This window comes from Athene noctua, chromosome 6 (assembly GCF_965140245.1).
Source record: "Athene noctua chromosome 6, bAthNoc1.hap1.1, whole genome shotgun sequence".
NCBI lineage: Eukaryota > Metazoa > Chordata > Aves > Strigiformes > Strigidae > Athene > Athene noctua.
Window position 1 is genome coordinate 22,967,266 of NC_134042.1, and position 15,378 is coordinate 22,982,643.

The window sequence follows — 15,378 nt, forward strand, 5'->3', positions numbered from 1 at the left end:
CAATTAAAGTGAATAGAACGTAATCTTAAATTCAGAGTAACAAGATACATAAATATATGTGAACTAGAACAGTGCAAAAGGAATACCATTTACTTGCTTTTCCATGCTGTCTGTTCCTACTTTAGGACTAGTATGGGGTGTTATTTGCAGTGATACCACACTGCTCACTGAGGTGCTCAAAGTGCCTTGTGGACATTAGCTCAACTCACATTTGTGAGACAGAGGCTAAAGTAAAGGGTAGTGAAAGGCAAACTCCTGTAGCTCCAGCAAAGGTGACAAGAGGTGAGAGTGTACTGTCTTCCAGTGCAAAAAGAGAACCAGAGGTCATTTTTTGCCTTTAGTAAAAGAGGAAAAAAGTAGTGGTTTTAAACCTCTTTTTCCTCCGTTTTCACTCTTTTTTTGTCTCACAGATGGAAAAAGTGGAGCAGAAAATTGCTTTGCCCAAAGCCACACACTGGCAGTAATTGAACTAGTGGACAGAATTAGTTTAAATAGAAAATGTGCAATACATTCATATTATTCAGGCTATTCTAACTGCTGTTTCTTTCTCTTGTCCACATACACCATTTACTTTTCAACTGTATTTGCACAGAACTTCTGGTAGCAGAATATTGTAGGGATTCCCAAATTCTGAGTTGCTTTCAAGGAACTTCAAGAAAATGAGAAGGAATAGGAGATACTAAATTCACTAAAATCTTTAGAAAGAGTCTCGAATTTTAGGTGCTGTTTTCCCAAGAAAGAGAGTAAGGAGGCAGCTCTGATTTCTGTTCTCATCCAGCAGTTGTGACCCTGATTTCTAAAGTAGCTGGTGGATCTCACGGATGTCCAGCCTCACTGTGCTGTGCAATACACTAAACATAGTGATAGTCATTGTTTTGCTCAATGTACAGTCTTTAGTGACACAATGAAAAAAATGCAATACTCGTTTATTAGATGAGAACTGAGATGCAAAGAAGTTAAGGAACTAAGCCCATCACATAGGAGGAGACCTCAGGTAACGGAGCTGTGGATTTCTGGAGGCCACTCTGGCATACTGCCACTCTGGCTTCAGGAAGGTGTAATGTTTTTGAAGGAGACCATATAGCAAAGTAGAAACTATTAGAGACTAAAAGCAGAAAATAATGGAGGCTTAAAAGATTCATACCTCCTCCTCAGAGAAGCTGTTTTTATACCAGAGGTGAGATTGAGGTTCACCAGATCATATTTTAAAATCTAAGTACATGCCTGATAGAACTGATTGTTCTCAAGAAGGGGCTAAAAAGCAGTGGTTGCATTGAGTCACAATGAAGAAATAAACTTTCATGCAGTTTTTGTGGTAAATGAGATCAGACATCACAGCTGCATTAAAGGACCCAGTGAATAACACCACAAAAGCTAACTAATATCCAGCAGTCCGTCAAGTGAGTGCCATTTCAACATGGGGAAGCAACAGTCTGCAGGAGCTGTTATGTGCAAAATCTTCTTACAGGCAAAAAGAAACCCACCCTATGTGCGAAGTCACACAGAATTTATTAGTAGTATAGTTGCAACCTTAGCAGCCTAACCAAAGAATTATTATTAGTCCATATCTAATTACTGCAGAAAAATAAAGGAAATAAAAATAAAGAAATTGTATGGAAAGTCTCAATAATACTACTAGTTAAAATTGTTATACATGCACTACCTAGTACCTGTGCCTTCTCCTGGTGTCATGCTTATCCTTTCACCTCCCTGTGGCTTTCATTTGGTGGAGGGAAGACAGCGGATCATTAGCATCCAGGGTCCTGTGCCAGTAGGAGAATAATGCTGGTGTTTATGGTTTCTTCTACTTTTTCTCCTTTTTTCTCTTTTGGAAATATCTCTCTAATAAAGTTTTCTAATAAAGTTTCCCACCTTGCTTTTTCTTCACTGGTCTGCAAGTATATACTTTGTATTTTATTTAAGTTACTTGTTCTTTCTTCTCTCTTTTTACCCCTAAAACTAGTTTTGTCCAGCTCCAGGTCTGCATGTCTTTAACTGACCACTGGCAAGTTTACCACCTTGGGGTCTCCAGTGCCAGCCTGTGCCCCATCTCTTACCAACCCATGCCTCTACTCTACACTGCAGCTGGTGTCTTCACTTCTCAGGGTTGCTGCTGTTCTAACTGGCCTTTATTTCTGTACACCGTAACACGTTAGTCATAAATATATCATTCTACACAGAATACTTATTATTAACATCTCTATAAAAGCTGTGGTTACACCATACAAAGCAAAACAAATTAGCCATAGTCTCCTGTCATTAGAAAAATCGTTGTTACAGCTAAATCAAGTAAAACCAAAGCTCCAGGAAGATTTGGGAAAGTTCAAAGCACATGTGGTAAACCTCTCTCCTGAGGTCTGGTAAACTCAGGCCAAAGCCTGTGGACTGTTACTAGCAATAGCAATACAGTTGCAGCATTACTAGTATTACTGCGCTACATTCTGTTTATTACCTTCCAATTCTAGATTAGTATTTGTATGTTGCATACTGCATGTAGCAGCAGAGGTAAATATTTCCACAAAGGGGATGGGAAGGAAGTAGGAATACTGCTGACTAGAAAACAAGCTACTGCACCTGAACTCATTAGTTTTATGAGCACAGTTCATAGTCCATGCACGCTCAGCTTAGACACACTGGGTGTGTATGCTGCAAACAAGGTTGCAAAAACCCGATATAATGATTACTGTGTGACAGTTGAATTGGAGGCCACATCAGAATAGCATAGTGATGACTCCTGATTTTAGAGTTTATTTCAAGAAGTGGTGAATATTAAGCACCTTCCAATAGATATTCTCTAAGTATAGAACAGGATAATTATTTAAGCTTTTGTCTAGTCATAGAATAGAAACTATTTAAAGCAGTGTCAGGTCATCTGTTAAAAGCATATATTCATGGCAGAAAGGAATGAGCATTTGGCTTTGAAGAAATAATTCTAATCAATTTTTTCATCAGTATGGTCCATCATGTCATTCAGAAATGGCTTCTTTCAGTAAATGGATTGTGAATCAATAGCAGATATAAATAAAGCAGTACAAAAGGCACAGCATTTAACAAGCTACCAATCGCTGGAACAGAAGATAGCAGAAATCAGTATTCCAGGATGGATACACAAATCAGAAACAGGCAGATAATACACAAGGATGCCACATTTTTACAGTTCTGTTTTATCCCAAGAACCACTGAAATATACCTAAGTTTGTATGTGTTTTATAAAAGGGATGAGTATGAGATGGAGCTGGTCTGAAGTCTGTTTTTTAATGAACATTTTCAAATTCATCCTGTTTAGAACTTGCAGAGTTCTTGAAGTATAGAGAATGAATTGCCAGGCTGCCAAAGGTCTTTTTGGAGCCAGGAAAAAAAAAAAAAAAATTAAAAACTGCAGACTTTGTATTATACTTCAAAGGATCAATCTGAGATAGATTGAATACCTGTAATTCCTGTAAGGCCAGTGAAAAGTGGTATTACTCAGCACTTTTTAGGATTTGGCCTCCAACAGAAAGAGGAATAAAAAAAAGTTTTTTCAAGCACATAGATCATATTGAATTTGTATTAGTTATTCACATCAGGACAACCTTATTTAAATGTCACTAGTAAGAACTTAGAAGAAGACTCATATTGTGTCTATCATAATGGTTAATTATTAATGAATAAATATGTCATTTGGGACCTAGCTAATATTTCCAGGCCATTTGTGTGAATAGTTGTTTTCAATTGTGAGAGTGCCAGATGCCAGGAATTCAACATCCTTAGGTTTCATAATTATTAACCATACATTATGTTAATCTGAAAAATCTCATTACTCTCTTATCAAAACTATGAGCTTTTTATCTGTTCAAAAAATGTGATTCTCATGGCATAGTTTGACCCTGCAGATCACACATTCAGTTATGCTTTTAAAAAAAATAAAAATAAGGACAGAATATTTGTAACTACTGACCTACAATTTAAGATTGCACAAGCTGACATGCTCACTAACCATGGGTTTGTTTATCTTTTCCAGAGGAGTTTATTACTTAAATGGGAATTCTGGATGATTACTGCAAACCATATAATTGTCTAATTTCACTTTGAACCCTTCTAAATTACTTCAAAAACATGATGCTGCAGTAAAAGAGAAACTGGACTCATAGGATGAATGCACTTGAATCAGTTTTGAATTTGCCAGATTTTAATGTAGCTGTTCTGTTCTTACTGCTTTACAAGACAGAATTTCCTATTATATCTTCTTAACACCATCTGTTAATAATATTTATGACAGTACTGCATAGGGGGTCAGCTGGGAATGGGGCCCCAAATGTGCCAACACTATATAAAGGAAATATAAACTAGTCTCTGCCTTGTGGGTTTAATAGACAAAAAGCTGTAAAGAAGCATAAAGGGCTGAGGGAACAATGAGATGGCAGCATACATCATAACCATTTTAATTTTTGTTTTCATTTAAATATTTCAGTCCTTTTCCTGAGGCTCTCTTATGAAAGAATTGAGTAGACAACAAGACCAAGGTAACAAGGACACAGACCAAGCTATAGCAAGCAGCCTATCAAAACACATCAGAGGAGATTTCGGAGTACAGACTTCAAGAACGCAATTCAGTGGTACAGCCTTGACTTCAGGTTCTAGATGTGCCTCACTTTTTCTTCCTTGTATAGTCCATGTTCAGTCCTAGTGCTACCTTAAGTGTCTCACCCCCGCACACTCTGGATGAGGGGGATGGACTATCTTATTTAGTATCAACTCTCTAAGAGGCCAGAAATTAAGTGAATTTGTACTTTCAATATATTTGTTAGCTAGAAAGCATTGCTATTTTATAGACAGAAAACAGAAAGACAAAAATTGTCTGACTCAGGAAATCTGTGAACAAATAAATACATCTACAGCATTCTTTGATTTTAACCTATAAACTTCTCTTCCTCAAGTTTACAATAGCTAATGACAAAAGTATTAATTTTGTAGTAAGAAACATATGCATTATCCCATTTTTATTAATAAAGCCTTTCAAACTATACATCTTCATTGGCTATTAACAATTATTTTGAGCACACTTCAGACGAATATGGATATAAAACACATACTCGTTATCACAAAGCAGTCTTAGGTATCCTTCTATTTAATGAGATACAACACCAGCAGAGATGAGTGAAAGTCTTTTCTTACACCGTATCTCCCAAATGTATACTAATGCTTAGAAATGAGAAGAAAAAAAAAAAAAGACCAAAAAAACCACCCCCCCGACAGCTGAAAGCCAGTACTGTATCCAGGCTACCATTTATTTTTTCAGAATTCAATCAGATGAGTGTAAGGTCCGTTTGTATCCAGTTTTAACACCTGCCTGTTTCCGTATGTTCCGTGCTTGACAAGAACACCTGCTTTCATGCATTTGGCATTGGCAGCCAGTTCTTTTTCACACACAGTCACAAACTGAGAATAAAGTTCCAGCCCTTTTTCTTTTTCAATGTTTGCATGGTACTGCATCTTTCTGCCCTTCGCTTTACCACCTAGGGTAGCTTGTGGTATGATTAGCACATCACCTGGTAAATCAAGAACAGAAACGTACTCGCCGCTTTCATTTTCACTTAATTTAACATTCAACAGCATATTGACTGCAAATAAAAATAAAATAAGAGTTAGTGTAACTAAAGTAAATTAAACAGGACTTAATATAACATCATAAATAAGATTCAACAAATATTGTGATGCATGACAAACCGTCCATGTAAAAGAAAAATGATTATTAATGAAATGAAATACAGACAGTCAATAAATGTTATTAACCAACTAACATGTCTGAATATCATAAAGAATGTGAAGGATATTTATATTCATATAATAAGACTAAAGAGTTATTTCTGGGGGGAAGTGGTTGGCTGTCTGAAATCCTGAAGTTGATGCTAGTTGGACACCCCTAAGGGAACCCAGGATCCAACCAGTGACCCTAACTTAATTGCCTGATACTCACATAGGCAACATTTGCACAACACTACACACTGTAGGAGATAACACCATCTTCAGTGTACTTTGGAGAAGTTCTTGCCTGGCCATCTTTTCATTCTGGTTGCAGCAGTTTGCACCAGGACCCAGCACTGATCTGGGCTGAAGCCACAGCTCAGCAGTTTGATCTCAAGTGGACTGAGTGCCCTTCAGCACTCCACTTCAAGATGTGCAGGTGCCAGCTTGGCTTTTGAGAGAGGAAATGGGCAGTAAGATCAGAGATGCAATTTGGCCCACAAGCCAGAATATATAAACTTGCAAATAAAATCAATGCATTTACTAACGTTATATTTTCCAATGTTTCTATAACAAATCAAGTAATTCCCCCAAACTTTCTCCAACTCTGTAAAAGCTGTGAGGATACTAGTCATGCCTCCAAACCCATAAAAGTTTAATGTTATTTGAAGCAAAAAGAACCGAGTTGTGATTCAGAAATCAAACCCACTCATTTAAACAGTTTCAAAACATATTTAGGAAAAAATATTCTGTAATACAGACACTTAATGAGGATGGTTGTAGACCAATCTCCTAACAGGAAACAGAACTTTCTTTTTTCTGACTTGTTTCAGCTGCCAGACAGCTGAAAAGGTCATTATTCTCAAGTAACACTCTCATGAAACTCTCACAAGCAAAAAATCAATTTTCATATCATAGCTTTAAATACACTCAAATATTTCAACTTAGTTTAGCATCACAGAAAGACTGTGCCCTCCAAGGCCAAGAGAGAACCCCCCAGGAGCTGCTCTCAGCATTTTCAATAGCACCTGTGCTTGTGCACTGCCAGGTCTTTCTGCTGGGCCCAGCAAGTAACCTGAAACAGAGTACTGATACATGACCTTTTGCGAAACCTCTAATATCAGCCAGCCACAGAAAAGAAAAGGGGCGCTTTTATCTAGAATACATGGCATCACAGAATTTCCCAGATGATCCAGTGCTACTGATGGAGCAAAGGCAGGAGAAGAAATGAAATAAAAGTAAAAAAGAAAACAAACCCAAACCAACCAACCTCAAGCCAAAACAACTGTGGGTGAGGACAGAGATCACTACCATTTGACCTTATCCAGAGCATCCTCTCTGCTTTGATGTAAATGTTAAAGTGCATGTGGTGAAGAGTGAAAGAACTGCAAATGCTGCTCTTTTCATTTCTGAACCAGAAAGCTGCATTTGAAAAGCAAACAGTGTATATACTATCACTGAAAAGAGATGGGAAGGACACTGTTTAGCTATCCACCCAACTCCCTCTACTGGCTGTAATTTTAAATATCCTACACATACAATGTGAGCAGTGTTAAAACGCTTCTCAGTCAAGCCGTGAATTATTTGAAAACAGTCTTCTCTAAATTTAGTCCTGTCCTGTAACACTTCCTCTGTTTTGCTAGAATGTTGTCATCAGGGGAACCGATTTTTTAACAGGTTGATCACGAGCAGATGGACAGTGAGAACTATGGACAACTGTCAAAAGAAACAAGACCAACCAAGCTGTTCTTTCAGCCAGGTGATTGCTTTGGAATGATGCTATCTGATGGCTTTTTGATGACTTCTTGTCCAAATGGCTGCTGCCCTCTCTGCCTCTACTGCTTGCTTCTTTTCCAAACAATACAACAATTTATAAGGATTATATCATACCAATTTTTGGAACAAGATCCTCATCAGCACCTTTGAAGAAGCATATGTAGATAACAAGCCCTCTCTGGATCTACGAAAGATTACAGAAAACTATGTCAATGTTTTGCATTGTCCACCATACACACTTAACATTAAAACTGGTATCAAAACTGACAAAACTACACTATAAAAAAGCTTCCAAGAGTAGTTTTAGTTACTTAGTATAGCTTCAGACATCAAGTTTAGACACCACACTGTGGAAGCTTATGAGATAAATACTGATTATCTGCACAATACTTCTACATAAGATTAATTAAGCCAATGTACTAGCGCCATGTGAAGCCAAATGTAGTTGCAATGTACAATGTACAGTACTCACATAAACAAGGTGACAAGATGAATTAGTGTATTTAAATCCAGTAGAGGAAATAATTTAAGCTTTTTTCCTATCATACATACAGATAAAATAATTTTCAGTGTGAATATGAGTTTATTTCCAATTATGAAACATGACAAACACCACAGAACTTGTCAGTGAACTGAATTACATTTTGATGTTAGAAGTAATCAAGTACTGGATAATTCTGAAAAAACACAGTCTGTTAATTAAAGATTTAAATATGATGACCAACTAAAGAGTTAAATATGATGACCAACAACTATGAAGTTGTTCGGAATATTATAAAGTTGTTCAAAATATTTTTTTAACAGTTTGGATAAAATCTTTTCGGTGAAATGGGCCCTTTCTCCTGATTTGTATAGAGTAAAGGATATGACACTTCTTTAGCATTCAGAGAGACTACTCGTAAGAACTATCTATTTAAGGGAAGAATTAGGCCTGTAATGAGAAGAAAGCACAAGGAAATTCTTGCATAGCTTTTCTACTCTCTTGCTTAGTTCACAAGGAATGCATATGCAACAGCCTGTGTTTTATTAAGACAAACTGATAAGCTCTGCAGCCAACAGCAATTACCTCTCTTGCAGGAGTATACCCCGATGGTTTAACTTCTTCAGGAAAGAAAAAAAAAAAAAAAGGCATACAATATCCACAGGCATACAGTATCTAAAAAAGCCTCACCCCTGCTTTGTCAAAAATAAGTATCTTCATATTTTTGTTAGAAGAAAAATAAATGTCAGTTTATGAAATACCACTAGGTTGGGTCAGGAGGGAGTCATTAATATCGACATTGCGAGGAACGCTCAGTTACCAGTTACCATCGGCTCGGACAGGGTGCGGGGTGAAGCACTCTTTATTACGTTCTTGCAAGACCGGGCGCCCCACCAGGCGGGCGCGCCTAACAGCCATCGTGCAATGGTTTATATCCCTTTCCCCGACCCTGAGTTCCTTCCCCTGATTCCTCATGGGCTGAGTACTACAGGGTGTACAGACTTCCCGAACCGCCTACCGACACGCCGTTCATGTATGTGTTCATGGAAATGAACCTTGGCTTTCTCCAGGGCGGAGAAGTTAATGTGCATGAGCTCATCACGCAAGCGTACTAAGACAGAAAAAAAGTTCGAAATTCAGGTTCCCCAAGTCTCTCGGTATCTGCATCCATCTAAAGCCATTTCGAAGTACTGGTCGTCACAGTTGACAAAAGGGCTACCTGTCTTCTCACCCCAGGCCAGGAATTTCAATGGTTTGCTCTTTCAATTAATTGTTCTCGTTAATTGCTTTGGTGAATCGCTCCTGCCCTTCCCCTCAGGCTCAATACGCGAAAACAACATTCTTTCCCTTACAGACATTATGAAAGCAAAAGGATAAGAAATGTGAATAGTTTCTTTAAATATATATTTTTTTAATTTTCCTCTCTTTTCTTCATTTTTCTTTTCCCCTTTTCTTTAAAAGATAAAGATTTTTGGTGAAGACAATTTAGCTATACACATGAGATTTTATCCCTTTGTTATTGCAGAGATTAAACAAAACGCTCGAGGCAATGACTGAGAAGAGCTATGCCTTCTCAACTATTTTTCTAGTGACTAACTTCTGGAAAAAGAGAATGTTCTTCGTAGCCAAAAAAGTCACATGCCGAGAACTTTCAAAAGCTTTAAATGGCTCATTTCAAACCTCATTTTGACCACTGCAGAATATTATACAGGTTCCCAAACGACTGCCATATTTCATAAACACTGTAAGAAATTTGATGGCCTGAACCTCAAATGACATTTCAAACCATCTGTTCAAATAAGGGAGAGAAATGCAGGCTGCCAAAAGTTAGATATCCTTACATGTGTAGCTACATATTCATTCCAGAAACAGACCAGTGTCAAGATACTAATAGAGAATAACAATGCACACATACCTACCCATAAAAACGCTTGTGATAAAATAGGCCAAACGTATTTACATTGTATATATCGGACCACTGCATTAGAAATAAGTGACTCCATGATATAGCATGCATCACAGAGAATCATTCAAATTCTGAGACGTGACAGTGTTTTGCCTAGTCCCACAGACAGAAGCAACAATATTCTGCAAGCAGTTCATTTAAAGAAGACAAAAAGGTAAATAAAGTGACATCTGCAAGTCCTAAGGCCAGACAGCTAAAGATTAAGTAAAAACATTCATTATTTTTCCAGCCTCTCTCATGATTTGATGTCTATTTTTGAATATACTTTTTATCACGAGACATGAATATTGAGGGAAATTAGAGGGACAGAAGGTTAAGTAAAAAAAAATAAATTCAGAGACAAAGCTGCTAGAGGATGCTTCTATTCATATTGCACGTTTATGATCTCCTAGAACACTTTTCAACCATGTTACAGCTGAAAACTATTCAACTATTTGTAACATGATTGAAAACTGTGGTTGAACCACTATTTTCAACACATGTGCAATCATGTTTCAGCCTCTTGTTATGTCTGTTTTATTCTTTAGTTTTCTTAATTGAATAGAAGATGTAAAATTTAATGCAATTTCAAGAGCTAACCTAATAATAATATATGTCGGTCCTCTGATCTTGTAGCAGTGTTTCAGGAGTCCCAAAGACTCCTGCTTGTTGCCAGTGTAACAGGAATGTGTAAACCTTTCAAACCAATGCGAAAACATTGCCATTGCTGAAGGGCCTCTGTGACCTATCAAAGTCTATTTGACTGCGCTTCAGAGCTGTATTTAATGCAGGAAAAACCAAGCAAAATAATACAAATAAGAAGGTCATAAATTCAACATGCTGATGTGCAAGCAGCCACTGCAGGGAACTTAGTAATGACACCCAGGTGGTTGAGAAGAGAAACGGTGCTCTATGTGGAATAACTGTTATCTGTAAAGTGCCTATATAAATAAACCAGCAAAGCAAGTTACTTTGCAACACTGGCATTTACTATACACCCTAAGTAATCATCAAACGAGGCAACCGGCATCATGAAGGGCTGAAGTGCCCAGCCCCAAAGGTCGGCCAGCCAGCCAGCCTTAGCAACGCTGCCCCCAAACGCTGATTTTTCAGCTCTTTTGCAGGAAAAACAAACTCCTTCCTCACCCTCCTCACTAAATACATTCATCTGAATTTTGCAGGATTTCATTAGCAAATCCCAAATACATTCTGCAAAATGTTATCTCTACTCCATTTTTTTCCTTTTTTTTTTTTTTTTTCCCCCAGGAAAATATAATGCAACACATAATGAAATCAGAGACACTTTGTAATCCCTCGGAAGCCAGTTTGTGAAACTAACTTATATAAATTATTCTTTGACATTTCCGTTTCAAGTTCAGATTTGCTACCCTATGAGAAGATTTCTTCACGTTTCTTACATTCAGCTGCAGAAAAGAGAGATTGCATAATCTACCACAGGTCACAAAACAAGTCTGTGCCTGGTACTTTGCACCTCTTTTTGCTATCTTTACCGGAAAACAAATCAAGGGAAAGAAGATAAGGGAAAGACAGTTTTCATTGCATAAGGTGTATTTTTTAGTACTTGTATTTTTTACTTTTTAGCTGAATATTCATTTCACGTTTCTTTTCTCCCACAGTTGTGAAATAGACAAAAATCTCATTTTATTTCTCCCCTGCCTTTAAAAGGAGAATTCCTTCTTTTTCCTCCTAAGTATTTTGATGTTTACATAAACTTTTTATGGATGCAATCTAACCAACATTTCACCATAAACAAGACATGTCATCCCCAGTAATCCTCAACAGGCCAGAAAAACTCAATCATGAAAACACAAAGGCAGTGATTCACATAAAGTACACTCCTAACCCTTTTCGAGATAAAGAACATCGGCTCTGAAGTTCCTAAAGTACCTACAGGGGTCTCTTAAAGCTCAGAGGCTATTCAAAGCCACCTACATAATGTGCTACTTATAGTACGCCAGAAATTTCTCAAGGTGAAGACCTACTTTTAAGTTGTTATAGATAATCAGGAACACACTGGTTTATGTAAATATTAGTTTATATTCCATAATTTTTATTTTTGCGTTGGCATGCAAAATATATAGGGAGCAACATTACCCTACCAGAAAACATCAGCAGCAAAGATTCCTTCCAATGACCTCTTAAGTAGTCATACTAAAGAAACTATGAACTTCCCATATTTTTTTGCTGCACGGTGACTAGTTCTTTTTAAAACAGATTTCTCTTAAAAAGCCTCAGGTACCCAGGAAAGATTCCTAAGTACCCATGACAAATATTAGTAAGGTTCATATCTGAAAAATATCTGCTGCTGAGATCACCTAAATCTCTTGCAGATTCCTTTAGTGCTATTTATTACTTTCACAGTGATTTAGGTTAAGCCATTTAAAACTTGAGATAAAATATAAACAGCACAACCAACCTCCTTGTAATAGAGTTAGTCATCATATCTCTTAAACCATAACATACGTTATTTTTCGGATAGTTTAAAAGACAGCCAGCAAAACTACATTTCTGCTTTTATTTACTAGATCTACAATTACCTCTAAGATTAGCAAGCTAGAAACAGGGTATTTCTCCTGTAGTTAATTTATGCTGTGCTGAGCAACTTTCACTATAATTAACCTTGCACTGGGAGGGTAATAATGCAATGCACACAGATGCACTTCAGCCCAAGACAGTGTCTGTGAAATGACACGTATTTCTTCTGAGTAAAACATTCTGGTTTCCCAGACCATGCTGCAGAAACTAGGTCTTATGGATCCACCTGCCTCTTTCAAACAAGGAGAGAAACGTTTTAAGAACAATGTGAAAGTCAAACAGTGGAAACACCTAGGGACAGACTTACTCTTTTAAACTCTCTTCAGATTTGTTGAATGAACTCATAAGCCCTTTAAACATGCTAGAATTTTCACTTAAAAAGTTATGTGACTATATTTAGCCCCTTCTGTTGTAGGAGTCTTTAAGGACAAAAGATAAACCAAAAAACCCCAAGGGCTAAATAGTTGAGCTATATATATATATATACACACTTATGCATAGGTGAGTTATTCTAGTGTAGGTAACGCATAAACAGTGACAGCTACAGCAGTACAGTGCAACCCAAAGGGCAGCCTTCAGTTTGGTAAATAGCCCTGAGCTGTATGGACAGCACATAGCCCCAAAAGCCTGCAGACCCACCTACCTCTCCCAACAGAAGACTATGGCAGGAAAAGGAGAAAATGACAGTGATTCCCACCTGTGTGGTGGTCCACATCCTAAATTTCATTTCTGGTTAGTGATGTGGAAAAAAACAATCAGAATTTCTGCCATAGTCCCATTGCTCTACCTGGCCTTCCTTCTCCAAGCGTACACTATCACACAGTTAGCAAAGTACACACCTACACCCACCAGCCGAGTTTGTAGCACCTCTGTGAAAACGTATTTAAGAAAGGGCAGGCAATGCTAAAGAGGAAACAAGGCATTTGGTGGTGGTGCAACCATGCTCCTGAAGGGACTGCAGCCTGTGGGGGACAGGGAAAGAATGAGAAGACGCAGCAGAGAGAAGCTGCCATGCGCTGACCCCGAACTTCTGTGTTGCTCCTTGTCTCACTGAAGGGTTGGAGTGTAACCTTTGGTGGTAACAAGGGGATAAGGAGAGGGCTCTGGGGTGAAAAATGGGAATGGGGTAGGAGAGGTGTCTGAAGTAAAGCTTAGACTCGAAAAGGACAAGGGTGTTTTTCCTCAAATGTCTAACTGCTTTGGGCTTTTTTTTTTTCAACATCCAAATCAGCAGCTAAATATTTACGTTCACTAGGCAATAAATTAACTAATTCCCCCAAACCAGACTGCTTTGCCTGCGATGGTAACCGCTACACGAATTCCCTGGCTTTACTCTGACTCACTGGTTTTCTTACTCCTTTTGCGGCCCATCCCGCCCCGAGCCGGGGCAGAGGAGCGGCTGGGGGGTGGCCGGGCTGCCAGCGGGGCCACCCCACCCCACCCGGCCCGGGCCGCTCCCGCGGCAGCCCGCGCTCTGGAGAGCGGCCCGGTGGCGGGTCCAACCGGGGCCTCCTGGAGCTCCGCCGGCATTACGGCAGGGTTTACCGGCCTGGCCTGGCGCAGGGAAAGGCAGCAGTTTCGCCCCTATCGTCACCGCCGGCAGCACCTCTGCGAAGGCGGCCGGGCCACGACCGCAGCGAGCGAGCACTCCCTCCCTCCGCCCGCGCCGGCGCTTGAGCGTTTGCCCACTGCCCGCCGCCCCCCGCGCCGCCGGGGGAAGCTGGGCCGGTGGCGGCCCGCGGCAGTCGTTACCTCCACCCACTCGGCCTCAGAGCCGCGCTCGGGCGGCTTCACCTGCAGGCGGGCGGACACGCACTGCTGCAGCAGGGCCCGGGCCTGCGCCGGCCGCGCCGCCGCCATGGCGGGCGCCGCACGGCCTGAGGGCGGGCGCCGGAGGAAGCGCCGGTCGCTGCCGCCGGGTAACGCCTTCCCGGCACTGCCGGCCGCCCGCTGCGGTGCCCGCTGGGCCTGGGCGCCCGGTCCCCAGGGGCCCGCGTGTCGCAGGCGGCGGAGGGAAAGCGGGGGCGCAGGGGCGGGAGACGGGGCGCCGGCAGCCTGAGGGGGAGCAACGGGCGCGGCGAGCCAGGCCCGGAACCGGCGCCCGGGGAGAGCCTGGCCCGGGGTCTGCAGGACTGCAGCGGCTCTGCCAGTGTTCGGAAGTAGTTTACGTGACACGCGAGCGATAAAGTTCTTGCTAAAAATGTGAGAGAAAATCAGTAAATACCTTTCGGAGACGGTAAAACAGGGCCTGTGATCTGTTGGTGATCTCTAAGAAGGGGCCAGGCAGCGAGGATACGAGATTTGGAACAGAATAAACAAAGTATTTCCACAGCTCAGTTTACCGACGCCCTGCAGCTAGCAGGAAACCCGTTTTTGTTTCTGGTTTTTGATGAGAAATGAAAAATCTGCTTGTCTTCTAATTGGGAAATGTTACATGCTCGGGGTAAGAATAGTATGCTGCGTAGTTTCTGCATGAAAAAGAAAATTATTAATCTGAATATTGCTTGTCACTTCTTTAAGAACAAGTAATATTTGTGTTTCAGGTGACTGAGATGAACATAGCAAGCTGGAGCATTTCTCTTCAATGATGCTGATTTGGAGCAGAGGGAGCGGAAAAGAATGCAGTTAAAAGGGATCTGGATAGCTAGGGATTAAAATCATTATATGAAAAAGTGTATAGTTCTGAAATGAGATCCCGTTGCTAATACAAAATGTGAAAGTTTGCAACTGCTTCTTTTATTCTCTCATATTTTTGGCTACATACCCTGATATTCATTGAACAGCTCTGAAATTAGAAGAGTTGTGCCTTCCTCCTGTTTATCAGTACTGACACATACAGTTTTGAATGACATAGGCTTCAGCAAAGTCAGGGTAGAGTGATGCAGAATTCGGTGAC

The 15,378-nt window shown here is 40.0% G+C and overlaps 1 protein-coding gene across 1 annotated transcript; it reads right to left on the reverse strand.

Annotated features, from left to right (window-relative positions):
* Positions 1-5,089: 5,089 nt before the first annotated feature.
* On the reverse strand, positions 5,090-14,414 carry DTD2 (D-aminoacyl-tRNA deacylase 2). The gene is made up of 3 exons (XM_074909855.1): positions 14,235-14,414; positions 7,615-7,684; positions 5,090-5,600 (listed from the first exon to the last, which is right to left on the reverse strand). The coding sequence occupies exons 1-3, from the start codon at positions 14,340-14,342 to the stop codon at positions 5,275-5,277; spliced, it is 504 nt and encodes a 167-aa protein (XP_074765956.1). The 5' UTR covers positions 14,343-14,414; the 3' UTR covers positions 5,090-5,274.
* Between the last annotated feature and the right edge of the window lie 964 nt (positions 14,415-15,378).